General features: G+C 61.5%; 4 protein-coding genes across 4 annotated transcripts; 3 read left to right on the top strand and 1 right to left on the bottom strand.

Moving 5' to 3' along the window:
• The first annotated feature begins 3,651 nt into the window (after nt 1–3,651).
• Nucleotides 3,652–5,053, top strand: TOMT (transmembrane O-methyltransferase). The gene is made up of 3 exons (XM_063150398.1): nt 3,652–3,897; nt 4,260–4,472; nt 4,733–5,053. Exons 1-3 carry the CDS (start codon nt 3,652–3,654, stop codon nt 5,051–5,053), a joined length of 780 nt encoding a protein of 259 aa, XP_063006468.1.
• Nucleotides 5,054–5,316: 263 nt separating this feature from the next.
• Nucleotides 5,317–7,126, bottom strand: ANAPC15 (anaphase promoting complex subunit 15). Its single transcript, XM_063148056.1, has 4 exons — nt 6,937–7,126; nt 5,939–5,998; nt 5,721–5,858; nt 5,317–5,570 (listed from the first exon to the last, which is right to left on the bottom strand). Exons 1-4 carry the CDS (start codon nt 7,054–7,056, stop codon nt 5,523–5,525), a joined length of 366 nt encoding a protein of 121 aa, XP_063004126.1. The 5' UTR covers nt 7,057–7,126; the 3' UTR covers nt 5,317–5,522.
• Nucleotides 7,127–8,071: 945 nt separating this feature from the next.
• Nucleotides 8,072–9,940, top strand: LOC134414053 (folate receptor gamma-like). Its single transcript, XM_063148055.1, has 5 exons — nt 8,072–8,223; nt 8,387–8,534; nt 8,753–8,941; nt 9,026–9,161; nt 9,523–9,940. The coding sequence occupies exons 1-5, from the start codon at nt 8,177–8,179 to the stop codon at nt 9,795–9,797; spliced, it is 795 nt and encodes a 264-aa protein (XP_063004125.1). The 5' UTR covers nt 8,072–8,176; the 3' UTR covers nt 9,798–9,940.
• Nucleotides 9,941–11,063: 1,123 nt separating this feature from the next.
• On the top strand, nt 11,064–24,675 carry INPPL1 (inositol polyphosphate phosphatase like 1). Its single transcript, XM_063148053.1, has 28 exons — nt 11,064–11,245; nt 15,254–15,317; nt 16,037–16,187; nt 16,272–16,392; nt 16,481–16,618; nt 16,701–16,791; nt 17,012–17,101; nt 17,441–17,539; nt 17,722–17,872; nt 18,077–18,183; nt 18,435–18,537; nt 18,615–18,811; nt 19,171–19,288; nt 19,814–19,910; nt 19,994–20,132; nt 20,223–20,322; nt 20,406–20,494; nt 20,573–20,654; nt 20,744–20,833; nt 20,945–21,058; nt 21,171–21,259; nt 21,357–21,444; nt 21,526–21,681; nt 21,752–21,836; nt 22,202–22,351; nt 22,423–23,182; nt 23,273–23,391; nt 23,866–24,675. The coding sequence occupies exons 1-28, from the start codon at nt 11,064–11,066 to the stop codon at nt 23,954–23,956; spliced, it is 3,861 nt and encodes a 1,286-aa protein (XP_063004123.1). The 3' UTR covers nt 23,957–24,675.
• Nucleotides 24,676–25,474: the final 799 nt, after the last annotated feature.

Below are 25,474 nucleotides of genomic sequence, written 5' to 3'. Positions count from 1 at the left end.
ATGAGATTTCCAGTTTTTACTGTTCCAATTCTCTCCCTGATCTTTCTGATGGGGGAGTGGGCAAGTGGATGGGTTGGGCTTGGTTGCTGGCTGAACCACAACTGTCCTTGTTTGTCACCTATCATGGGGCACTTAGGGTTGGGGTAACAGTGTGGGATCTCAGCACCTCAGGATGAGGGTGCAGAGCAACCAAGACCACCCTTGGGGGGCTCGGGAGTCCTGGAATGTTGCCAGAAGTGTCTGGTGGCTGGACTTTGATCCTACACAGGAGATAACATCTGTATGAGGACTGGGAGGATTTCACTGGGGTGAATGGTGAAGGGATAAGTTAGTTAGAGTATAATACACAGGGTTTAGGATTTCTGTACAGGGGGGTCTAGAGAAGTAAGATGGAGGAATTGGGGCGTGTCCTGTCCTTCTTCTTCTTCTTCTTGGCCTCCATCTTCTGTGGTGATGGTGGCACTTTGGGATTGGTCTTTACTAGAAGTGCACCGGTTAATAAGAGTAGAAAGTATTGGAGAAAAATCATAAATATTGTACACGTAACTTCGAGTATAAAGATAGGTGACCGCCCAGGAGGCTGGGGAGTGTGCCCATGGCTGGCTTGCTGTGCAGACCTCTGTCGGGCTGAAAGAAAATCTTTTAGATAAACAATTAATAAACACTGAGACTGAAACAAGACCAGAAGTCTCTCCTCGTCCTTTGAAGCGCCGGGCTGCCCAAGGCCACTCTGGGCCTTTCCAAGTCTTTGAAACAGCCGAGAAACTGAGCAAGTGGCATCCCTGAGCTATCTCCGGACATAAATCAGCCGGGAAGAGAAACCGACAACCAGCAAACATAAATTAACCATAAAACAGAGGAGAAAGAGAAAAATGAAAATCCGACATAACAGTAGTGGGTTGGAAACAAATTTGATGTCAGCATTTGCTGTATTGGGTCCAGGGCCACTGGTCACAGTGGTGCTTGGTCTGTCCATGTGGGTGTGGTACCTGACCCTGGCTCTGTTCCTGTGTGTGCTCCTCGGGGTGACCTTTCACAGAGCAGGGACAGGGATCAGCATTTCTTTGTTGCTGTACTGTGGGAGGTGAGTCTATGACAAGGTAACACCAAGGGCAATGAGGGTACTCTGGGATGTGTATTCAGTGCTGCTCTCCTGCCCTTTGAAGTCCATTAATAACCATACCTTGTCTGTGGGGGGGAACAGGGGAAGGATGATTTTCTCCATTTTCCCCCCCTTTTCCTCCTTCAGGCCTGTTCCAACAGCTTTTGAGCATTTTTAATTCCCTTTGGATGGTAAGAAAGCCTGTTCCTGTTGGTCTCAGTGCAGTCCTCACTGTGTTCAGAGTCACCTTTGGGGGCAGAACAGAGATTTCCAAGGCCATTCAGGGACCTGTCCCGAGGGGGAATAGTCATGAGTGGCAGGGAATGTGCCAGAAAATTGGCCAATTTTTTGAGACATTCTCTGCTCCGGTGGTTTGGGAGTTCACCCCTGAACAACTGCAGCCTCTGATAAAGTGACAGAATGTTTGCAAGGAGATGCTGTGTCAGCTGCAGAGATGAGCAGCTTACTGCAGTGTGCTGGGCCCTGGCTACTCTTCATTGCACACCAGTGGTCACTGGAGAGCACCCTCAGGGGAGGAGGAGGAGGAGGAAACAGCAACAGCACCACGGCCACGGCAGCTGCAGCTGAGCCAGGGAACAGCCCGTGCTGGGAGCAGCCACCCCTGCAGGGAACAAGGAACCTAAGAGAAAACCAGCTCAGTTAGTGAGGGATGGCAGAGCAGGGCCCTCAGAACAGGGGCAGGAGGCAGGGCCAGAGAAAATCACCTGGTCCATGTCCCCAGGTGAGCTGTAAGATGTGTGAGAAAGCCCAGCCACCAGTTAGGTGAGCCCCTGGCGACCTGGCTACTCCAGTGCTGGGATATCCTGGCCCATATGGAAGGGGATGGTAGTGAAGCCAAGCAGCTGGGATCCTTGTCCTGGGATGTGAACATTGACAAGGGCATTGGGAAGAGCACAAAAACTCTCAGGTTCTGCAGGCAACTCCTGTCAAGTGTGAGGGAAAGGCATTGACCCAGGGATGATCAAGTAATGCATGGAGGCATGTGGAACCATGGAGCAAGGTACCCAGTATCTTGGAGAGAATTAGGGGTGCTGGAGGTTGAGTCTACTACAGGGATTCAAATAACAAAGTCCCCTTTAGGCCCATATGTCTGGTGTATACAGTCATTGTGGCACAAGTTTGTACAGAGCCATTGTCATACACCAGCTCACTGTCAAGTAAATTGGCAGAGGGAGCTTCTGGTATTGTCTGTTGGTTGGAAAGGGGTCTTCCATGTGAATATTTTCTTGTTCCCTTTGTCATGAATATTGTTGCTGTTACTGTTGATTTTCTTATAGCCAGTAAATTATTCTTATCTCAACCTTTACCTTTTGTGCCTCCTCTCCATCCCGCCCCTGTGGGAAGGGGGAAAGGAAAGCAGGAGAGTGAGAGAATGGGCATGGTTTGGAGGGTCTCAGTGGGGGCACTGAACAGGGGAGTACCATTCCTAAACCACAATAGATCCCAGTGCCCCAACCCTCCAGACCCCCAGTGCTCCCAATGCCCCCATGCTCCCTGGGCCCACAGTGTCCCCAGTGTCCACTGATTAGGGCTCCCAGTCCTCCCAGTGCTTCTGACTTCCCGTGCTCCTGTTGCCCAGTGCTTCCAGTACCCGGTATTCCCAGTGCACAGTCACAGGACTCCAGCTCCAGTATCAGGACCACAGCTCCTAGTACTACACACCAGTAGTGGGACTCCAGCCATGATACTGGTACCCCAGGCCCCAGTATCAGCACCCCAGCTCCAGTATCAGCACCCCAGACCCCCCTTGTGCAGCCCAGGACCACCTCCCCGCCCCAGCCTGGCCCCGTCTCAGTTGCCAGCCCCACTGAGCTGGTAACCGGAGCTCTGATAGCAGCTGCAGCTGTGGTGACACCATCAATAATTCAGTGGCAGCAGGGCTCCACACAGGACTGCCTGCCTCTGCCTGCCTGGAGTGCGGGGACAGGTAGGTGCCACCCCCATTGCCCTATCCTGTCGCTGTGGCTGGGCACCCCCAAGAGCTCAGGGTGTGGGGAGCAGGGGGTGAGGTACAGAATATGGGGGATGGGAGCAGCAAAGCTGGACCAAGGGGGGTGGCCCCTCACAGCAGCACAATCACCTGGGATGCCAGCCCAGCCAAACCCAATATCTAGACCCTGGCAGGTGGGTCCCCAGCACTCCCCAGCCCTGGCACAGGGATCTCCACATCATCCTGGGGTGCCCCAGCCCTACAGGCCCAGCAGCACTGGAGCCCAGGGAGAGGGGCACGTCCAGGGGGTGCACAGCACAGCACAGCCGACTCCTGGCATGAGTGGGAGCTGTGAGGTTCCCTGGAAGGACACCCTATCACAGCATCCCATGACAGGATAGATTTGCCTTGTTATGGCTTAAGGGCTCACAATGCTTCAATGATCTCTGCACAGGGGAGATTTTCAAAGCCTGGGCCCAAGGTTATGCTACTGATAGTGGACACAAAGGGTGCAAATCTTCCCATTTGGCAGAACTCCCAAGAAAAGTACAAAACTAACAAAGTCAACTAACAAAAAGCACAGCCTCGCTCGCTTGTGATGGTGTCTCCAGCGATTGCCCTGGCTTTCCTCCCCTTCATTGTGACCCTGCTGATCCGGTACCGGCACTACCTGGTGCTGCTGTACCGGGCAGTGCTGGTAGCCTGGCTGCGGGACCGGCTCACCGGCACCTCGCGGGAGCAGCGTGCCTTCCAGTACGTGCTGGCCCACGCCATCCCTGGGGACCCCCACCACATCCTCCAGACCTTCGATCAGTGGTGCTACCACTGTGAGCACCTCAGCTGCGTGGGGCCCGACAAAGGTGAGTGCCACCCTTGCTTGTCCACACCACACAGGGCATGGCACTGGGCACGGCCATGGCACCACTGACATGGCCATGGCATTGCCAGCATGGCCACAGCACCACTGGCATGGCTGTGATAGTGTTGGTGTGATCACAGCACTATTAGCATGGCAGTGGCACTGTTGATATAGCCATAGTATTGTTGGCATGATTGTGGCACCAGTGAGCCATGGCACTGTTGGTATGGCTGTGGCATCATTCACCTGGCTGTGGCATTTTTGGCATGGCTCTCCTCCATGCCTCTGGGAACTGCTTGGCACCCTTGCCCTGACAGGGCTGGGGTGGCACAGAGTGGTGCTGAGAGGCACATGCCACGCCAGGGCGGATCGTGGAGCGGGTGCTGCTGGAGCGGGCCCCGCTGCGGGTGCTGGAGCTGGGCACGTACTGTGGCTATGGCACCGTGCTGCTGGCACAGGGGCTGCCCCCAGGCGCCCGCCTCTACACCATCGAGGGCGACCCCCGACACGCGGCCGTGGCCGAGAAGGTGATCCGCCTGGCTGGCTTCAGCGAGGAGACGGTGAGCACCGGGGCACTGGGACAAAGCCCAGCGTTGCATGGGAAACCAGGGAGGAGATGGGGTGGGATCCTTTGCTGCAGGGACTGAGGCACCTGCTGGGTAGTGCATGAGGGAAGAGAAAGATCCTGCTCCATGTGAGGCAGGGGGGTGGCTGGGCACCCTGATCCTGCTCCATGCGGATCTCTCACCACCCTGTGAAGCAGGGGCGTGGGTGGGCACCCTGCCACCCTGCCCCAGTGACCGAGGGGGGTGCAGCACAGGTGGAGCTGATCGTGGGCCCCTCGGAGGAGGTGATACCCCGCCTGCGGGAGAAGCACGGCCTGGTGAACGCCAACTTCGTCTTCATGGATCACTGGAAGCGCAGCTACCTGCGGGATCTACGGCTGCTGGAGAGCCACCAGCTGCTGGCTGAGGGGGCCACCATCCTGGCTGATAATGTCCTCTTCCCTGGGGCACCCCACTTCCTGCAGTACGCCAAGACCTGCGGCAAATACCACTGCAGGGTGCACCGCGCCAGCCTGGAGTACTTCTGCGCCATTCCCGACGGGATCGCCGAGCTCCGCTACACCGGCACCCACTGAGTGGGCACCTCCTGCCCCGTGGTGCCACGGTCACCGTGGCAGTGCCAGGTCCCCAACCCGGCCTGGGCTTCAACAAGGGCTCTGCAGGAAGTACAGTGGCTGCTGTGGTCTGTGCTGGGGGCGGTGGGTAACGAGGGAGGGGCTCATTCCCCACAGGGCTCCTGCCTGCACGGCACAGGGAGCTGTGCCAGGAACACCAGTGCATGGTGGGGAGCAGCCCTACCCTCTGCCTGCCCTGGTGGCCTCAGACACCAGATTTGGGGTTGTTTTCTTGAAAACTGAGTTTATTAGAAAAGATGTGTGAGTTCCAATATGCCAGGTGGCAGTGTCCCCTCCCCTGGAGGGCTTCGCTCCGAATCTCCTGCCCCACACAGCAGCCATGGCAGGAGGAGCTTCACTGAACTGTCCCCCAGAGCCGTGGGGGCAAAGGCTCTCCCCCAGCCTCTGGTCTGGTGTGGTTGTGGCAGAATCAGATCATCCACTGGTCCTGATCCTGCTCTGTGCCCTCCATGTCCACCTGGGAAAGAAAGAGGTTTGAGATCTCCCCCAGAGCAAGAACTTAATTAGAAAAAATAGAGGGTGTGAAGGAGAGAAGACAGCCCCTGGAGCCCATGCTCAGGGTCCCACACACTTCACATCCCCTGCTTTGGGGTCTCACACTATTTACCTCATTGATCTCCCCATCATCAGGAGACTCATTATAATCATTCATCTCATCCATATCCTGCATGTCCTCATCATCTTCTGAGTCCTCTTCGCTGTCTTCATCATCTTCATCATCCTCCTCCTCCTCCTCATCATAGTGCTGTGGACACAACAGCTCCAGCAACCCCATCTGCCCCTCAAGCCCTGGGGCACCCCCCCCTTCCCTGTGCACACACCCACCTCGGACGCTGGCTTTCCTATGGGCACCAAGTTGTTGTCCTTCTCAGCAATGCTCTGGAGCTGGGGAAGGGAGAGAGGAGGGTGAGCACTCCAACAGCTCCATGACAGCCCAGCAAACAGGCCCTCCTGGCTCAGCTGCTGCCTTGTGTGGCTGACTGACCATGCCCAGAGTCCTGCTGCCTCCCTGGCATCCCCCAGCCAAGCAGGGAAGAGCAGCTTTAACACCCTGCCTCAACACCCTGGCACCAAGCAGGGGGATCCCAGTGACACTCTGGTGCTCAGAGGGGTCGAGGTGTCCCCATGTGTGCCATCAGAAGCCCAAACACAAAGCTTATGTATTTCTTTATCAAAAAATAACCAAACCTGGGACATCTGATCAGCCAGACAAACACAACCACAGCGGATAATTAAAGCTCAATTAAATTACGTCAGCACCTCCCACCCAGAGGGACTTGGAACCTCTTCTACATGCTGGGGTTTTAATTGATTTAAACTTTATTATTTAATTATAAAAGCTTAATTACTGATATTTTTTTTAAACTTTAATCAAATAGATGTTCTTCCCCCCCATACACAGGGGCACTGCAGCACCGAACCACGCTCACAGCACAAACACTTGTCAGTTAGCAGGATCAGAAATCGCTCCTCGCCTCCCTCGGGAAATTAGTTAATTCATTAATTGGGAGCTAGTGCAGGAGCCTCGGTTCAGCAGCATCTTATTAATAAACCCCCGCAGGGTAACCGGGGAGCCCCGGGTGACGGACATGACAGCAGCGGTGCCCGAGCCGGCAGCACCGGCTGAAACACGGGCACAGCCGGTGAACACCCGGGGGGAGCCACGCAGCAGGGCAGCCCCGTGTCCCGGGACACCCGGGCCGCAGCGCGCACCGCGGCCGTGCCCGCTGCAGGAGCAGGAGCCGCTTCCCCGGCCCCGAACCCGTTCCCGGTTCTGACACCCGGACCCGCCGCCTCACGGCTCCCCCCGCCCCGGTGCCCACCCAGGCCTGGTGCTGCTGCTCCTGCTGCTGCAGCTCGGTCTCGTCAACGCACGGCCGGTCGAGGTTGAACCAGAGGGACTCGGTGAGGCGGGGCAGGAGTGAGGGGAACAGCGTGGACATGGCGGGGCACCGGGAGCAGCGCCTGGCCGGCGCCAGCCGCCCTGCCGGAAGCGGAGGCCGACCCGGAATCAGTTACAGCGCACGGAGCATGCGCAGAGGGCGTGCAGGCACGCAAGGGGGGCGTGGCCTATTGCGCCGTCTGGGGGCGGGGCGCGGCTTGATTGACAGGCGGTGGTCTGGGCCCCTGTGAGTGTGAGGCTGCCGTGCTGGTCCGGGCAGCCCCGAGTTATCTGTGACCCCCCTCAGGGCGTATTTGTGATCCCCACGGAGTATCTGTGCCCCCCGTGGGATATTTGTGACTAACGATGGGCATGTGAGCCCCACAGGTACCAGTGACCCCAGTGAGGAGGTATCTGTGATGCTGGTGGGGTATCTGCTCCTGTGGGGGCAGCTGTCATCCATGGCTGGGGGTATCTGTCACCTGTGAGGGGGGTATTTCTCATCTCTGAGGGGGGTATCTTCCCCCCTCCTCAGGGCATCTGTGATCCCCGGGGCACGTCTGCCCCCCCCATCACGTGTGACCTTGGAAGTATCTGTCCCTTGCAGGATATCTTCCCTCCTAGTCCTCCCCCAGCCGGCATGTCTCACTCTGCAGCGTTTCTGTCCCTTCAGAGCCATAGTGACTGCTCTCCCCCAGGGTATCTGCTCCCCCTCCATGGGATCTGTGATCCCCTGAGGACCTGGAACTCAATGAGGGGTACTTGCCTCTACCCTGTGGCCAAAGGTGACCTTGCCAGGGTACCTGTCCCTGCCAGCAACATCTCTTACCCACTGTGCTGTTCCCCCCCACTCACTCACAGGGGCCCTGTGGTGCTGGGGGGCCAGGTCCTCCCCTTGTGCTGGTGTCAGGGAGTCAGGCCACCTCCCATAGGAGGGAAGGAAAAACAGCCATAAGTGGATTTTGGCTGGTGCTGGCCCCAGCCCGGCGCCAGGAGGATGAATCCCAGCTGCATGTGGGGCTGATGAGGGGCCAGGATGGGCACGAGTGTCAGTCCAGGACACAGTGGGGAGCCAGGGCGGGGTGCACTGTCTTCTCCATGCCCTCAGCGCTGCCCAATCCGCTGCATTCCCGCGTCCCGTGATCAGTGGCCACGGGTTGTTCTGCACCACGACCTTTGAGATGAGCTGTGCTCGCCCCACGGCACCTGGAGCCCAGCTGCCCCCCAGGTAAGAGCCCTGGCACCCCCAGGTAAGATCCCAGACCCCACTGTCGGTGGTCGTGGGCAGTGACCGTGTGCTGCCGCGCTTCCACATGCACGGCGGGGGACTTTGTCCCTGCTGTCACCGCGTCTCTCAGTGCTGCTATCCTGACCTGCTGCTGCCCTGGCAGAGCAATGGCAGCGGTGTTGGCTCTGCTGGTGGCCTGGCCAGCTGCCACTGCAGCAGTGACGGTGACACGGGACTCGCTGCTGAATGTCTGCATGGATGCCAAGCACCACAAAACAGAGCCTGGCCCTGAGGGGCAGCTCTATGGGCAGGTACGGTCCTCATCCACTGCACCAGCACCCACTGGTGTCACTTGCTGTGGTGTCACCAGGATGGAGGCTGGGGGGCTCTGTGCCCCAACATGAATTCCAGCACACCCAGTGTCACCCACCCACGGGTACTGGTGCTTTCCCTGGACCTGCAGCAGGTCCCAGCTGAGCCCTGGTGGCTCCTGATGGGTCCCAGCTGAGCCCCGGCTGCCCCGGTGCAGTGTGTCCTCTGGAAGGACAATGCCTGCTGCACTGCCAACACCAGTCTGGAAGCTCACCAGGACCAGTCCTACCTGTACAACTTCAACTGGGACCACTGTGGAGCCATGCCAGAGAAGTGCAAGCGCCACTTCATCCAGGACACATGTCTCTATGAGTGTTCCCCTAACCTGGGGCCATGGATCGACCAGGTAGGTGCAGATCCTGCTCTCATCCACCCACCAGAATCCTTGGGGTGAGCTGGGGGAAACTGGGGGAAACTGGGGGCCCTGCAGGCAGACACCAGCTGGCGGAAGGAGCGGATCCGGGATGTGCCACTGTGCCAGGAGGACTGTGAGCAGTGGTGGGAGGATTGCCAGGATGCTGTCACCTGCAAGGTCAACTGGCACAAGGGCTGGAACTGGACTACAGGTGAGTGGGGGTTGCAGGGCACCCCCCATCATGCCTCGACCCCGCTGTGGGTCTCCAGTCACCCTCCATCTTGCTGCAGGGGAGGTTGTGTCCACCCTCCCTGGTGGCTGTGAGTGGGTCCAGAGGTGTGAGGGTCCCCATGGGGTGGTGGTGGCAGCCAGGTGGGATCCCCTGTGCATGTGAGCGGGTCAGGGGGTGTGAGGGTCCTCATGGGGTAATGCAATGTGAGACCCTGTGCCGCCTTGAGGTCAGCTCTTTCTTCCCCAGCAATGCCAGTGGGGTCCATGTGCACCCTATGCACAGGGGAACAACACCCATTTCCCAAAGCCCTTTGCCCACTTCACCCCCTGCCCACCCCCAGGCACCAACCAGTGTCCCAAGGGTGCCATGTGCCAGAAGTTCAAGTTTGTGTTCCCCACGGCGGCTGCGCTCTGCGAGCAGGTCTGGTCTGGCTCCTACCGCTACACGTCCCACCACCGTGGCAGCGGCCGCTGCATCCAGATGTGGTTTGACCCCGCGCAGGGGAACCCCAACGTTGTCGTCGCCCAGTATTACGCCCGTGGCGATGCTCCCCCAAACTCCCTGCCCTCTATCTTGCTGTCCCTGCTGCCCCTCACCCTGCTGGCCCTGCTCTGAGCAGGAGGGGCTACAGGCAAGAGCAGGCAGTAGATGGTCAGGGGGGTCCCCAGGCTGCCTTGTGCCTCCCCATGGGATGTCCCCAAGCTGTGTACCCCCGCCCTGAGGCATGTGGCCCATGAATAAATGCTGCTGCCCTGCTTGGTCTTGGGTGTTGTGTGATGGTTGTGGGGATCCAATAGGATGGTTGAGGGACCTGGGGGTGTCTGCTTGTCCCATGCTGCTTCTGGTGGGGAGATGAAGCAGACATCACTCCTATTCATTTGTACCGACCAACCTGGCTACCCAGCACTGCCTCCCCCAAACCACTGTACAGGCACAGGGCTGCCTGCCACTGGGGCCCAGGAGGATGGGATCGCTGAATGTGTCCTAGCACATGACACGGATCCAGGGACCCGGGCGTCACTGACACGCTGGGGTGCACAGGATGAGACTGGGAAAATTATGGGCAAATAGGGGAGGATATCCCGGGGACCCTGAGGTGGGATCACGGTTGTCAAGGGAGTTCCGCTGGCCTGGAGCCCACCCCAGTTGTCCCTTCCCCCCCCCACATGCTCCGCGTTCCCAGCTGTGAGATGGCACCGTCCCGATCCCTGGCCCATGGACAAGTCCCCGGTTTTGGTGGCAAAACCGGGTCGCGCCTCCCACTTCTTCAGCCCCAGTCCCCAGCCCTGCCCCACCGCGGCCCCCCTTTCCCCAGTGCCCGGCTCCCCGGTACCTTCACACTGCCGGTGCCTTCACACCACCGTGCCCTCGCTCTTCCCTTCGGTATGCCCGGGTGCTCCCCTGGTGGTTTCCCCCTCCCAGGTGCTCCCCGCCCCGGTGCTCTTCATCCTCCCGGTGCTCCCCACTGCTGCTGCCGCTACCCGCTGCTCTCCGCCCCTCGGTGCCGCTGCCCCTCGGTCAGACCCCCCGATGCCCCCCTGAACATCCTGCTCACGGCCCCTGATCTGCCCCGGTGTCTCTCGGGTGCGCCCCCAGGACCCCACCAGTGCTCCCCCGAGCTCCCCCTGCTGCTCCCCCAGGATCCCCCCGGGTCCTCGACTCCCGCGATCGCCCCTCACGGTGGCCGCCCCTGGATCTCTCCCGTGGGCCCCCGGGTGCCTCATCGGTGCCCCCCTGGGGCCCGCGGCGCCCGAAGCCGCCGAAGCCCCCGCCTGTCCCCGGGATGTCCCTGTCCCCCACCTTTCCCCGCCCCGCTGCCCGCCCCTCGGCTCCCCCTCCCCCTCAGAGCGCGGTCCCGCGGCGCGGCCCCAGCGGCGGAGCATGGCGGGCGCGGGGGCCGCGGGGGGCGCGGGAGGAGCGGCCCCGGTGCCGGTGCCCCCCTGGTACCACCGGGACCTGAGCCGGGCGGCGGCCGAGGAGCAGCTGGCGCGGGCCGGGCGGGACGGCAGCTTCCTGGTGCGGGACAGCGAAAGCGTGGCGGGGGCCTACGCGCTCTGCCTGCTGTGAGTGGGGTACAGGCGGGGGGCTGCCGGGGGGACACCCCCGCGGTGCCGGTGGGGCGTGGGGGGACACCCGGGAGCGGCCATCGGGGGTGCCTGGAGGGGGTGCGCCGGGAGGGGACCGGCGCGGGGCCGGGGGAGCTGCGGAGGCACGGGCAGGGAGTCGGGGGCAGGACCGGGGGCGACCGTGGCAGAGCTGCAGGGGGGAGCTTGAGGGGGCACCGGCGAGAGCTTTGGGGGGATCCCGGGAGAAACGGGGTGGGGGTACCGGGGAGAGTCGGGCGTAGGAGTGGAAGTGTTCAGGGCGGCACCAGAGGGGCCTCGGGGATGGTCCGGGGAGAGCAGGGGGTCGGGAGGGCAGCCGGGGGTGGCTCTTGGGCCAGCAGAGGGGAGGATCTGGGGGAGCGCCATAGGTATCGGGGAGAGCACTGAGGCGTCACGGTGGGGTCGCTGCAGGGATCTGGGGGAGCACTGTGCTACGCAGGGCGGGTGTCCAAGGAAGCACTGGCACAGCACCGGGAAGAACAGTGGGAGAGGCACCGGCAGGGGGAGGGGGCGCCAAGGAAGAACAGGCAGGGGGATCACTGGAAGGGATCCAGGGGAGCACGCAGGGAGCGTTGGTGGGGATGGGGGAACACTAAGAGGGCAACAGACAGAGAGGGATACAGTGAACACGGGGGTCACCGGTACTGTGCGGGTTACTCGGAATGTGGGCACGGGGAGGCTGGGACAGCTCTGTCAGTGGTTGGTGGGGGGCACGGACACGGGGGGACCTGGGGTTTTGGATGGACTGCCACTTCTGGGACGCAGCACCAGGGCAATGGCCCCTGCTGTGGCCTGGGTGTCCCAGGAGACGTGGGAATCTCTAGGCAGTGGGGGGATATTGGGCTGGCTCCAGGGGTCTGTGTCACCCACCCCTGTTACCATGGGGGTCTATGAGGTGGGGGCCTAGCACCTGCCGCACACTCTTGGGGTCCCTGAACCTACCCATGGCACTGGAAGTCCCCCAGCTCCTGCCCTCATGTCTGGGGGTCCCCAGCCTGGGAAGGGGGGACAGCTTGAATAGTGCCATGGAACTCCATGGCTGCCAGCTTGTGCCAGGTCACAGGTGAGGGCTGACAGCCCTGGGGGTCCCGAAGTGCCTTTGCCCAGTGGTGCACCCCAGCACCCCACCATACCTGGGGCCTCTGGCACCTTGTTGTGCTGAAACTCCTGGGACATGCCACTGGCTCTGCTCAAGGCTGGCTGCCTGTGCCAGCACCTGGACCTTGATGTGGTTGTGAGGTGGTGGTGAGGGCACTTGAACTCAAAGCTTTTCTGTGCCCTGAGAGCCTGTGGGAGAGTTGGGAGTGCTCTGTGAGCTGGCCTGCCCTGGCCTGGGGTTGCTGTGTGCTGGTGCCGTGTGCATTGCCAGGCATGCAGCCTCCATGGTGGTGTGGTTGTCCTGCCCCGTGGACAGTGGCAAATGCAGTTTCCCAGGCATGTGGGGTAACAGTGTGGCTCTGGGCACTGGCTCCCCACCACAGAGCTGGGGTGGCAGGCAGCACTGGGCACAGCATGGGGAGAGCCTGCAATTCCAGCATCTAATGGTGCCGTGTGGCTGGAGGGAGGGCATCGTGTAGTGTGGTGACAGGGGGCTGCAGACAGCATTGTGGCACGGGTGCCTGGGTAAGGTGTGTCTGTTATTGATGTCTCTCACTGCTTGGTGAGGGGGCCGTGGGTGCCACGTGGCTGGCCTGTGGCACTGGCACCACACAGCATGGCAAAGCCCATCATGGGGATGCCAGGCCGGGAGGCTGCACTCCTACAAGGGCTACTGGGAGTCCCTGGTGCTGTGATCTCACCAGGCACCCCCACTGCCTGTGAGTGGGTGGACAGGGCTGTGGAGCCATTGGCCTAAAAATAGCTGCAGAATCAGGAGGAGGAAAGGGAACTGCAGCGGGATCCCGGCAGCATCGGCTTCCTTTAACCCTCCCACTGGTGTGCCATGGACTCACCGGGCTGGATGTGGCACACCAGGACATCTCACTGTGCCCTTGCCATGGCACACTGGGGTGTCCCACCTTGGCACACCAGGGTGTCACACTTGTGGCCTCGCTGTTTCATATTGGGAAGTGGTAGCCTACAGCAGTGGCACCCCAGGGTGTGCTGACGTCACTGGTTGGTGAGCAGTGCTAGTGGGGACAGTCCTGGTGTGGTGTCCCACAGGAGCGTGGGGGCTTGGAGCTTCCATCCTGGCTCATTGCCAGTTCACGGGGAACACCAGTGCCAGGGTGGTGCCAGGGGGCACACGGTATCCCCCTTGCCAGGGTGCCCATACCCTGCTCTTGGTGAAGCAGGGTGGTAGGTGCCCCTCTGTGTGCCACAGAGCAGCGGGGATGTGGGGTGCCCGCTGTGCTGGCAGGGTGCTGTGCGTCAGAGCGACAGGGGAGTCCCGCAGCTCCCGCATAAAGGCTCTTTGTAGCCAGCCCGGTGCTCTCTGGCCCCCCCTCCCCGTCGCTGCTCACCGAAATAGCAGCGACAGACAGACAGCGGTGCGGGGCTGGGCAGCCAGGGGGCCCTGCAGGCCCTCACCACAGCACCAGCCCCTGTGCCGGGTGTCCCTCCAGCCCCTGCCAGTTATCCACAGAGAACCCCTTGGTGTCCCCCACAGCTGAGGTTCCTCCTGAGAGTCCTGCTCCTTGCCCCTCCAATCCGGAGTTCCACATACTGGTGCTGTGCTGGGGCTCCTCTTGCTCTCACATCACACCTCCAGTGGTGTTCCTGCTGTGGAGACCCCAATTGTGTGTTAGGACTTCCCACAGAGACCCCTTATGCTGCCCTCGTTTGGGGGTGTCTCTTTGTGCTCCCCATCCTACCAGCTGGGATTCTCCCACAGACTCCTTTGAGTCTGGGAGCCCCTGATCCCTTCCCCCACCCTAGCAGGGTTTTCCATACAGCCCCCCCATTGTGGATTCCCATTCAGCCCCCCCTACCATTTGGAGAGTTTTCCATGGCCCCACCCTCACAATGACCCTGACTGGGCACTGGGACACCTGGCAGGACCCCAGCGATGCTGGGGCAGGTCGTACCTCCAGAGGAGGCAGGAGAAATGGGGTACCTGGCACTGGAGGGGACGTGGTGGCACCAGGGACCTGGTGCTGTGGGGTGCTGGCAGGGTAACCAGAACTGTAGGGTGACACCAGGGGACCTGACAGAGGGGGATAGGATGTGTGGGCACGGCACCCTGTCCAGGGACACAGCACAGCATGGGGGGATGGATGCTGCCTTGTCCCAGTCCTCCAGCCCTGCACTGAGCTGCCACTGGGGCAGGGGACACAGCAGCTGAGTGGCCCCGGTGTGGTGACAGCAGCCTCAATGCTCACGGTGACCTCTGTGGCCAGAGGCCAGCCAGGAGTCCCGGTCCCTGCGGACAGCCCTGGAGTGGGGAGGTCTGGCAGCGCTGAGGCTCCCTGTCTCCTGGAGTCCCTGAAATGGGGAGGGCTTCCAGTCCTGCTCCTTGCACTCACTGATGTTTTCACCCCATCTCTTAGCACTGCCCATCACCCCCTGCCCCGGGATCGTGTCCTTGGTTCCTGTCAGCTTCCACAGGAAAATAAATTGTTTCCTGGTGTCCTGGCTGCCAGCTCCTGCCTGCTCCTGCCAGCTCCTGCCTGTGCCGTGGGCTGGGGACAGTGCCTCTGGCACAGACAGGCAGTGCAGCAGGGCAGCAGCACTGCCAAGGACATAGTGCTGTCAATTGTGGGGTCGGAGCACGCAGGGGAGTCACTCTCGGGCTCCCAGCACCCACCCTGCAGGCATTTTCCCGTGGCTTTTCCATGGGTTCCCTGTCAGTTCACTGCATTCCATGGGGAATGGCGGTATTGGAGCTCCTCACTGTCGCTGCTGGTGAAGCAGGGGTCTGACTAGATGAGTACTGGGCATCCCTTTGGGGCTGGCAGGGGCCGTGCAGGCAGGTGGGGGGACACCAGCCACCCCCAGCACCCCCTGATGCCTTCCCTGCTGCCACAGGTTCCAGAAACACGTGCACACCTACCGCATCCTGCCGGACGAGGAGGATTTCCTGGCCGTGCAGGTGGGCAGCGCGGGCATGGGACACCCCTGGCTCGTGGGCACTGGGGCTCTCTGGCTCAGCAGTGCTCAGTGCTGGCCTCATGCTGTGGCTTTACCTGTCCCTGTGGCTGTGCTGGGCTCAGCCCTGGCGCCGTGCCACGCGCCTGCCCGGCTGTGCCGGATGGCTTGGCTGCGCCTGTCTTGGCCGGCTGTGGCACTGGGTATTTTTAGAGCAACAGAACCCTCTTTGTGCTGGCCAGGCTGGCAGGAAAAGCTGCCTCTGGGAGGGAGGAGGCTGAGGGATGGCTGCTGCCTGCACCCTGTGTGCCCAGCTACCAACCCTACAGGCCTCATTGCAACGGGCTCTGGTCCCCACCGTGGGGCTGTGGGGTCAGCCCCCCATCCTGCATGGGGGTCCCTGCATGGAGGGGTTCCTGCACAGTGGCATCTCTGCATGGGAGGATCCCTTCATGGGGGTCCCTGCATGGAGGTTCCTGCATGGGGGTCCCTTCATGGGAACATCCCTGTGTGGTGGCACCTCCACACAAGGGGATCATTGCATGGTGTTATCCCTGCCTGGGGTCCCTGCATGGTGGTATCCCTGCCTGGGGAGATTCCTGTCTCTGCACGGTGGCATCCCTGGATGGGGGGGTTCCCTGCTTGGTGTTGTCTCCACCTGGGGGGTGTGCAGTGATGATGGCTGCAGGTGCTGATGGTGCCGGTGTCCCGATGTCCCCACAGACGTCACAGGGCGTGCAGGTGCGGCGCTTCAAGACGCTCAGCGAGCTGATTGCCCTGTACCTGCAGCCCAACCAGGGGCTGGTCTGCACCCTGCTCTTCCCGGTCGAGAGGGAGAAGGAGAAGGAGACCGTGGAGGACAGGGACTACTCAGGTATGGCAGGGTGACATGGGTGTGTGAATGGGGTCCTGAGACCCCTGGGGTGGGGGTAACTGGCCCCCTCATGCCCCACTGCAGATGGAGAGGATGAGAAGCCGCCATTGCCACCACGCTCCGGCTCCACCAGTTTCTCTGGCACCTCAGCGGGGCTCAGCCCCACTGGCCTGGGACCATCTGTGCCAGAGAGGCCAGTGGAGAGGTGAGGGTCTGCTTGTCCCCCTGTCTGTCCCCTGTCTGTCCCCTGCTCCTCCCTGCTGGCTCTCACCCCCCAGGTGCTCTCTCTGTAGCACCAATGGGCTCAGCAGCATCTCTCACGAGTACCTGAAGGGCAGCTACAGCCTGGATCTGGAGGCAGTGAAGGGAGGGGCCAACAGCCTCCCCCACCTCAACAAGACTCTCGTCACCTCCTGCAAACGGCTGCACAGGTGAGTGCCAGGCACTGGGACAGACAAACAGACGGAAGGACGTATGTGCCACCCGGTGAGCCAGCTCCTCTTGCCTCTCCAGTGAGGTGGACAAGGTGCTGGCAGGGCTGGAGATCCTCTCCAAGGTGTTTGACCAGCAGAGCTCCCCCATGGTCTCCAAGATCCTGCAACAGGTAAAGGGAATATGGGGACACAGCAGTGGCAGCCCCCCACCATGAACTGCACCCACAGACCCAACCATCCATAGGTGGTGGGAAAAACTGTGGAGAAACACCTAACCATCCTACCCCATCCCAGACTGCCAGTGGGCGCTGCCACTTGGGGTGGGGGGAGGCTCTGGGCTGGGTCTGGGGTTCACATCCCAGTGCTGGGGTGTCTTGCTGGGGGTTCCAGACAGCAGGGCAGAGTGGAGAGCAGGAGCTGGAGAACCTGGTGCTGAAACTCTCTGTGCTGAAAGATTTCCTGTCGTCCATCGAGAAGAAGGTAAGGCTGGAGATGCAGGGCTGGATGGCCTGATGGGGGTGCTCTGAGGGGTCTGGGTGAACCAGAGAGAATGTGGGGCTGAGGGCACTGGTGGAACTGGGGCAACTGGCAGAACTTGCTGAGTTGGTGGAGCTGGGGGACTGGGAATGGGCTTGTGGGATTGAGGCACCAGTGGGACTGGGGAGGGCCAATGGAGCTGGCACTGGTAGGGCTGAGGGGGCTGGTGGGGCCTTGTGGACTTTGAGGGCTGGTGGGGCTTGGAAGATTGGTGGGACTGGATGGGTTGTTGGAGCTGGGGGACGGGTGGGCTCTCAGCTGACCCTGCTGGGGCTCTGGCAGGCACTGAAGGCCCTGCAGGAGATGAGCTCAGCCACCCCAGCCACCCCTCCTCAACCCCTCTCCCGCAAGGCCAAGAGCATCCCTGTGCAGACCTTCGAGGTGAGCCCGACCCTACCCCCTGCCCTGCCCTCTTTTGGAGTTTTTGGGGGATTTCAGCATCAGCTGAGTACCTCCAGTGTGACACTGAGGGCACAGACCCCTAGGTGTCTCTGGGGGAGGCCAGATGCCAGGGGTGCTGGGGTGTCCCCTGTGTCCTCCCTCATCCCAGTGTCCCCTGGCAGGTGAAGCTGGATATCACCCTGGGGGACCTGACCAAGATTGGGAAGTCACAGAAGTACACGCTGAGCGTGGATGTGGAGGGGGGTAAACTAGTGGTGCTGAAGAAGCAGAAGGACTCCCAGGAGGACTGGAACACCTTCACCCATGACAAGAGTGAGTGGGGAGGTGTCTGGGAGGGCCCCAGCACCCTTTGTGCTGAGCAGCATCCCTGTGAGGCTCAGTGGTGAGCTGGAAGCTGGGAGATTCCTCATGCTGGGGGTGTTCCCATCTTGGGGGGTCCCCCAAAGCATGCACTGGGGGGGTTCCAGCACCCAGCTAGCAGCCAGCACCCTCTCAGCTCTTTCCTCTCCTCCTCAGTTCGGCAGCTGATTAAGTCGCAGCGGGTGCAGAACAAGCTGGGCATCGTTTTTGAGAAGGAAAAGGATAAAACGCAACGGAAAGACTTTGTTTTTGTCAGTGCTCGGGTGGGTAACGCTCAGCTGGAGGCAGGTAGGGGACAAGGGGTCCCTTGTAGGGACGGGATGGGACAGGTTGTAACCCCTGGGCCCTGGTAGGGCTCAGGGACAGGCGCTGGGTACTGGTGCCTGATGGCTGGGTGATGTGCCTGGGGTGATCCCCATGCCCAGAAGGTGCCAGCTTTGGCTGAGCCAAAGCAGGGGGGTGGGAGAGGGTTGTAGGGAGCCCCTCTACCCCCACTCACTGCCCCCTTCTGCAGAAACGTGAGGCCTTCTGTCAGCTTCTGCAGCTGATGAAGAACAAGCATTCTCACCAGGACGAGCCTGACATGATCTCTGTCTTCATTGGCACCTGGAACATGGGTGAGCAAGGTTGGAGCAGCCCTTGGTGGGGTGTCAGGGCCTTGGGGTCCCCCCCTAACTTTGCTGTCCCCCTGCAGGCAGCGTTCCTCCCCCCAAGAACATCACTTCATGGATCACCTCCAAGGGGTTGGGCAAGACCCTGGACGAGGTGACGATGGCCATACCGCACGACATCTACGTCTTTGGCACCCAGGAGAATTCCCTGGGAGACAAGGAGTGGGTGGACTTCCTGCGCTCCGTCCTCAAGGACTTCACCGAGGTTGAGTACCGCCCGGTAAGCCCCAGGGGACCCTGGGGGCTCTGGGGTGCAGGCACTGGTGGGTGGTGGAGGTGTGTGATGCTCAGTGTCCCGGGGGTGGCTGTGCTCTGGCTCTGTGACACCGGCTGTTCTGAGGTGCTCTCGTGGTGCTGGGTGGCTGTGGGTGCTCCAGGTCTGGTGACATAAGGTATTTTGGGGTGGTCTCCTGGTGCTGGGTAGCTGTGGATGCTGATTGATGGTGGTGGGATTCCATGGGCAACAGCCCTTGGTGAAGCAGTAATGAGCATTCCCTGTGGACACACCAGAGGGGCCCCCGTGGCCCCAGGGGGCCCCAGGGCGTGCTGGCAGGGGGCTGAGGGTGCTGGCACCCACAGGTGGCCATGCAGTCCCTGTGGAACATCAAGGTGGTGGTGCTGGTGAAGCCAGAGCACGAGAACCGCATCAGCCACGTCAGCACCTCCAGCGTCAAGACAGGGATCGCCAACACCCTGGGTAGGGCCACAGCAGGGCACAGAGGGACACGGGCTGTGCACTGCACTGGGGGGGCTCCTGGGCTGTCTGCACTGGGGAGGTCCTGTTGTTGCATGTGTGGCATGAGGAGGAGTCTCAGCATGTGTACCTTGCATGATGAGGAGCCCTGGTGTGTGGGCATTGCATGGGGAGGGGTCCCAGGGTTGCACAGGGAGGGGTCCTGGCGTGTGTTGCACGTGGAGGGGTCCTGTTGGTGCACGGGGAGGGGTCCCAGAGCACGGGTGTTTCACGAGGAGAGCTCTGTGTGCAGTGCACGGGGAAGGTTCTGGGAGTGTTTGTGTTGCATGTGGAGGCCCTGGATAGGTGTGCTTTGCATGAGAGGGACTCTGGGGGGCGTTTCATGAGGAGGCCTCTCAGCATGGGGACTCAGCATGTGCCAGGTGGGGACTGTGCCCCATCACCGTGACCTGGGGCCGGCTGAGTGTCCGTCTCCGAGGCAGAATCAGGGGTTGCCTGATCACATCCCATGTCCTCAATTCCTCACAGGGAACAAGGGCGCTGTGGGTGTCTCCTTCATGTTCAATGGCACCTCCTTTGGCTTTGTCAACTGCCACCTCACCTCTGGCAATGAGAAGACTGCACGGTGAGCACCCCTACCCTGGGCTGGGCTGGGACAGGCCCTGTCCTCATGTCTGTGACACTCTGTCCCTGTGTACCCTGCTTCAGGAGGAACCAGAACTACCTGGACATCCTGCGCCTGCTCTCACTGGGGGATAAGCAGCTGAGCTCCTTTGACATTTCTCTTCGCTTCACCCACCTCTTCTGGTTTGGGGACCTCAATTACCGCCTAGACATGGACATCCAGGTCAGGGGAAGGGGTGGCTGGGGGTGGCAAGGCAGCTGGGAGTGTCAGGGTTCCCCTCCCAGCCCAGTGCCAACACCTTGGTCCCCACAGGAGATCCTCAACTACATCAGCCGCAAGGAGCTGGAGCCGCTGCTGAAGGTCGATCAGCTCAATCTGGAGAAGGAGAAGCACAAGGTGTTCCTGCGCTTTGGTGAGAACTGGGGGGGCTCCAGGAGGGTCTGGTGCTGCAGCCCCTGCTGTGGGGACTGTCCTGACCCACTGCTGTCCCTGCAGGTGAGGAGGAGATCACCTTCCCCCCAACCTACCGCTACGAGCGGGGCTCCCGGGACACCTATGTCTGGCACAAGCAGAAGCCCACAGGGGTAGGTGCTGGGTAGGGGGAGTTGGGGGAGTGGAGGACACCCCAATCTGAACCCCCATCCACTCCCCACCCCTGCCAGGTGCGTACCAACGTGCCGTCCTGGTGTGACCGCATCCTCTGGAAGTCCTACCCCGAGACTCATGTCAACTGCAACGCTTATGGTGAGCACTATAACCACCCCCAGCACTCTGTTCTGGGGACAGTCCTCCCCTCTCCATCCTAACTTCTTCCCCATTCCCACTGGCTGCAGGGTGCACAGATGACATTGTCACCAGTGACCACTCACCTGTCTTCGGCTCCTTTGAAGTGGGAGTGACATCCCAGTTCGTTTCCAAAAAAGGTGCCTATGCCCTAGGGGATCCGTTGCTGTCCCCTGCCCCTCCATGGTCCAACCTCTCCCTCTAAATGGAGAGGCCCCAGGGAGATTCCAATGCCTTGCCTCTCCATGGAGGGCTCTCCAAGTCCTCAGAGCAGGCATACATCGAGTTTGAGAGCATAGAAGCCATCGTGAAGACCTCCAGTCGCACCAAGTTTTTCATCGAGTTCTATTCTACCTGCCTGGAAGGTGAGGACTGGAATGGCAGTGGGGGGTCCCAGAGGGCTTGAGAGGGGTCTCAGGAAGCTCATGGCATCCTGGAAGGCTAAAGGATTGATGCCATGTCCTGCTACCATCACAGAGTTCAAGAAGAGCTTCGAGAACGACAGCCAGAGCAGTGACAACATCAACTTCCTCAAGGTGCAGTGGTCATCCCGGCAGCTGCCCACGGTGAGGAGGGGCTGGGGGCTGGCAGGGTGGGTCCTGTGGGAAGCTGCAGACAGGGAGACCCGTGCTCAGTGCCAGCACCCCCTTCCCTCTGCCACAGCTGAAGCCCATCCTCTCTGAGATTGAGTACCTGCAGGACCAGCACCTCTTGCTCACTGTCAAGTCCCTTGATGGCTACGAGTCCTATGGTGAGTGTCCACTCCAGCACCACGCCAGCACCGGGGGTCTGTGGGGTGCAGACCCCCAACCTCTCCCACTGTCACCCCCAGGGGAGTGTGTCATTGCCCTGAAGTCCATGATTGGCAGCACAGCCCAGCAGTTCCTCACCTACCTGTCCCACCGCGGTGAGGAGACCGGCAATATCCGTGGCTCCATGAAGGTCTGGGTGCCCACGGAGCGCCTGGGCACCCGCGAGAGGCTCTATGGTGAGCACCCCTCACCCAGGGGGGCACCCTGGGGAGAGGACTCCACCACTGAGCCCCTGTTCCCTGGCAGAGTGGATCAGCATCGATAAGGATGAGACGACAGCCAGCAAAGGGAAGGTGCTGCTAGGTGCCAGGGCCACCCAGGACAATGCCAAGTATGGGGGACAGGGATTGGTAGGGTGGGGGGCACCTGGGGGTCGGGAGGTCTGAGGGGTTCACCTGAGCACAGCTATTGCTTAGAGTATCCCTCTAGCCAGGTGTGTGGGATGCGACCGGGGACAGTCCTGATGCCAGTTTTGTGCCACGCAGGGCAGGGGTGGGGCTCTGAGCCTCCGAATGTGGCTCTGGCTGTGTTTTGGTGGCTGAACCTCATCCTAGAGGGCAAAGCCCCATGCTGGCTATCTGAGCCCTGATCTAGGCTGCTGAGACCCATCCCATGGGGTCTGAACCTCTCCTGGGGGTCTGAACCCCGATGGGGACGTTCAAGCCCCATGGGCCACCCAACCCCTCCTGTTGCCAGGTCTGTGGGGCGGAAGCCCACGGGTGCTGAGCCCCCCACCACCCTCCTGGCGAAGCTGCCGGAGGAGCCCGACAAGAGCAGCACCACAGCAGCGCCGCGTCCCCCGGCCCCGCACCGCAGCGCCCCCAGGGACGAGGCCGCCCCGAGCCGGTGAGGGAGCGTGGGCAGGGCTAGGGAGGGGGGTTCCTGTGGAGGTGCCACGCTCAACCCTGTCCCCACAGGTCCAAGGTGGAGGCAGTGCCAGAGGTCTCAGGGGGTCCCCTGAAGAACAGCTTCAACAACCCAGCGTACTACGTGCTGGAGGGGGTCCCCCACCAGCTGCTGGTGCCAGGGGACCCCGGCAAGCCCCCCAAGGCCAAGGTGCAGGTGGCAGTGCCGGAGCGCTGCCAGTGCCCCTCGGCATGCTGTGGTGGCGAGAGCGATGAGGAGGAGGAGCTGGGCACCCTGAACCTGCCCCCGCCGGATTTCCCCCCGCCGCCGCTGCCGCGGGAGCTGGAGCTCCCTCAAAACACCTTCTTGGGCACCCCCAAGGAGCTGCTGGCATCCAGCGGGTGTGAGGACCCCAAATCCCACCCTGCTGCCTTCGGAGAGGCTCCCCTGCCCAAGCTGCACCCCCGGCCACCCCCAGCCGCCAGGGCTGGATTTGGGATGGAGGGGGCTGGCGGGATGCCCGTTCCTGGGGCACTGCCTGCTCCCGGGGCACTGCCTGCTCCTGGGGCACTGCCCGCTCCTGGGGCACTGCCCGCTCCCGGGGGCCTGTCGGGAGGGCTGCTGGATGACCGCTCCTGCTCGGTGCTGCAGATGGCCAAGACACTGAGTGAGGTGGACTACGGGGGTGGGAAGGGGAGGGTGGTCCCCCCACCACCGCTGCTGGCCAAGGGGGCCTTGCCTCCCCGCTGCCTGCACCCTGACTATGGCCGCCCCCTTGCCTTCCCTCCCCACTCCATCCAGGAGAGCATCCAGGAGGACCTGGCTGAGGAGGTGGGTGAGGCAGGGTGGGTGGGGGTCCTCGGCACCTCGGCTGGGCCTCCCTTTGGGGTGCCCAATGGTGCTGAGGCTGTTGGGGCGCAGGCGCTGGGCCGCGGCGTGGGCACCGTGCCCGGCGTGGGCGAGTGGCTGCGGGCGCTGGGGCTGGAGCGGTACGAGGAGGGGCTGGTGCGCAACGGCTGGGACGACCTGGAGTTCCTCAGGTGAGCAGCCCCCCAGGATGGTGGGGAGGGACTGGGGAGGGACCCCCACCCACTCCCACCCCCAGCCTGGCCAGCCCCAGTGAGTGCATGACTTCCCCAGCGGGTCACAGTGCTGCCTGGGTTCCTGGGAGGTCTCTTGGGGTGCTGCCCTTGATGGTCCCTGCTATCCCTGGGGGTTCCCCACTGCCTTCTGCAGGTCTCCACTTCCCCTGGGAGTCCCCACTGCCCCTGGAGGGCCCCCAAATGTTCTGTGCTGCCCTTGGGAGTCCCTGCTGCCCCTGGATGTCCCCATTGCTCCCCTGTGCCCTTTGCCTCTCGGGATCCCCAGTGCCCCTGAGGGTCACAAAACCCCACGGCAGGGACAGGATGGAGCCTGGTGTGCGCCCAGCAGCCTGAGTGGGGGCTCTCGCACCCCCTCGTGGGGTGGGGTGCCCCTCAGGGTCAGAGAGCCCCATCTTTGTGCTTCATTCCCAGTGACATCACAGAGGAGGACCTGGAGGAGGCTGGAGTGCTGGAGCCCGGCCACAAGCGCGTCCTTCTGGAGAGCCTCCAGCTCCGCAAGTAGCTGCCACCGCACATCCAGCATCCCGTGCTTCCCGTGGCCCAGCATCCCAGACCCTGCAGCCCTGCGTCTCACACCTTGCAGTAGTGTGTCCTGTGGCCCAGCATCCTGCATCCCACAGACAGACATCCTGGACCCCATGGCTGTGCATTCTGTATCCTGCTGCCACGTGTCCTGGAGCCTGTGGCCCTGCATCCTGCAGCTGAGCATCCCAGATCCTGCGGCCACGCATCCCAGATCCCTCAGATCCTGCGGCCGTGTGTCTGCAGCCCGGCATCCTGTGACCCCATATCCTGGGTCCCATGGATGTGCATCCCAGATCCTGCAGCTGTGCATCCTGCAGCTGAGGATCCTTCATCCCACAGCCCCACACCCTGCATCCCACCATCACCAGCAGCAAGTGGGAACCCCATGACCTCCACAGCCCACCCCACCCTGGGTGCAGGGTAATGGGGCAGGAAGGGGGAGTGGGGGACAGGGGGGTGGTGGGTCCTGGTCAGATAATTTCACATGAGGATTCCCATGGGGTGTCCTCACATTTAAGTTATTTTTTTATTTATTGGGAGAAGGGATGGGGGAAGAGGTGTTTGGGGGTAACCTGGCTCCCTAATTGGGACCCTGGCTCCCCCATGAGCCCTCACAGTTAGGAGGAGGCTCTGAGCAAAGTCATGTCTTGACCCAAGTGCCTTCATGATGCCTGGGATGGGATGGGATGGGATGGGATGGGATGGGATGGGATGGGATGGGATGGGATGGGATGGGATGGGATGGGATGGGATGGGATGGGATAGCTCAGCCAGCCCCCATAGACAACACTAGGCCCAGCTCAGGGTCCCTATCTCCAACTCTAAGGATCCTGTCCCCACCCTGAAAGTCCCATCCCCACTGTGAAGGTTCCTGTCTCCACCCTGGGCATCCCTGTCCCCACTCCAGGGCACCTGTCCCCCTCAGGGTCCTTGTCCCCAACATGATGTCCCATTCCCACCCAGGAGGTGCCTGTCACCATCCTTGGGTGCCCCCTCCCCTTGCTGTAGACCCCTCTCCCAGCTCCAGAGCATCCTGTCCCCACCCTGGACCTCATATCTGCACACCAGGGGTTCTACCCCCACTCTGATCCCTATCCCTGCTCTGGATGTGCTGTCCCCACCCCTGGGGGTTCCTGTCCTCACCCCATGGGTCCCTGTCCCCATCTCCGGGGGTTCCATCTCCAACCCAGGTGTCCCTGTTACCATTCCTGGGGGTCCCATCCCCACTATGGTGGTCCCTGGGGGTGCTGTCCTCATTCCCAGGTGCCCCACCCCACCCTGAGGGTCCATCCCACCCAGAGGTTCCATTCCCAGGGGTCCTATTGTCCCCATTGTGGGGATTCCGTCCCTGTCCCTGGAGTCCCTGTCCCCACCATGGGGTCCCTGTCCCCTCTCTGGGAGTGCCTGTCCCCATGCTGGGAGTCCATCCCCAGCCTGGGAATCCTGTCAGAGCAGAGCCAGCTCAGTGCCTTCCCCCAGAGCCCATCCCACACCA

The sequence above is a fragment of the Melospiza melodia genome, chromosome 2 (genome assembly GCF_035770615.1).
Source record: "Melospiza melodia melodia isolate bMelMel2 chromosome 2, bMelMel2.pri, whole genome shotgun sequence".
Taxonomy (NCBI): domain Eukaryota; kingdom Metazoa; phylum Chordata; class Aves; order Passeriformes; family Passerellidae; genus Melospiza; species Melospiza melodia.
This window is presented reverse-complemented; position numbering and strand designations above follow the sequence as displayed.

Excerpts from the sequence above, each read along its gene's own strand:
- TOMT (XM_063150398.1), top strand. The coding sequence starts at position 3,652 with ATGGTGTCTCCAGCGATTGCCCTGGCTTTCCTCCCCTTCATTGTGACC. Across the intron at positions 3,898-4,259 it reads ACTGTGAGCACCTCAGCTGC|GCACATGCCACGCCAGGGCG; the intron begins GTGGGGCCCGAC and ends TGGTGCTGAGAG. Across the intron at positions 4,473-4,732 it reads CTGGCTTCAGCGAGGAGACG|GTGGAGCTGATCGTGGGCCC; the intron begins GTGAGCACCGGG and ends GGTGCAGCACAG.
- ANAPC15 (XM_063148056.1), bottom strand. The coding sequence starts at position 7,056 with ATGTCCACGCTGTTCCCCTCACTCCTGCCCCGCCTCACCGAGTCCCTC. Across the intron at positions 5,999-6,936 it reads AGCAGCAGCACCAGGCCTGG|CTCCAGAGCATTGCTGAGAA; the intron begins GTGGGCACCGGG and ends TCCCTTCCCCAG. Across the intron at positions 5,571-5,720 it reads ATGATGGGGAGATCAATGAG|GTGGACATGGAGGGCACAGA; the intron begins GTAAATAGTGTG and ends TTTCTTTCCCAG.
- LOC134414053 (XM_063148055.1), top strand. The coding sequence starts at position 8,177 with ATGAGCTGTGCTCGCCCCACGGCACCTGGAGCCCAGCTGCCCCCCAG. Across the intron at positions 8,224-8,386 it reads GGAGCCCAGCTGCCCCCCAG|AGCAATGGCAGCGGTGTTGG; the intron begins GTAAGAGCCCTG and ends CTGCCCTGGCAG. Across the intron at positions 8,942-9,025 it reads TGGGGCCATGGATCGACCAG|GCAGACACCAGCTGGCGGAA; the intron begins GTAGGTGCAGAT and ends GGGGCCCTGCAG.
- INPPL1 (XM_063148053.1), top strand. The coding sequence starts at position 11,064 with ATGGCGGGCGCGGGGGCCGCGGGGGGCGCGGGAGGAGCGGCCCCGGTG. Across the intron at positions 17,873-18,076 it reads CACCTTCACCCATGACAAGA|TTCGGCAGCTGATTAAGTCG; the intron begins GTGAGTGGGGAG and ends TCTCCTCCTCAG. Across the intron at positions 19,289-19,813 it reads AGGGATCGCCAACACCCTGG|GGAACAAGGGCGCTGTGGGT; the intron begins GTAGGGCCACAG and ends AATTCCTCACAG.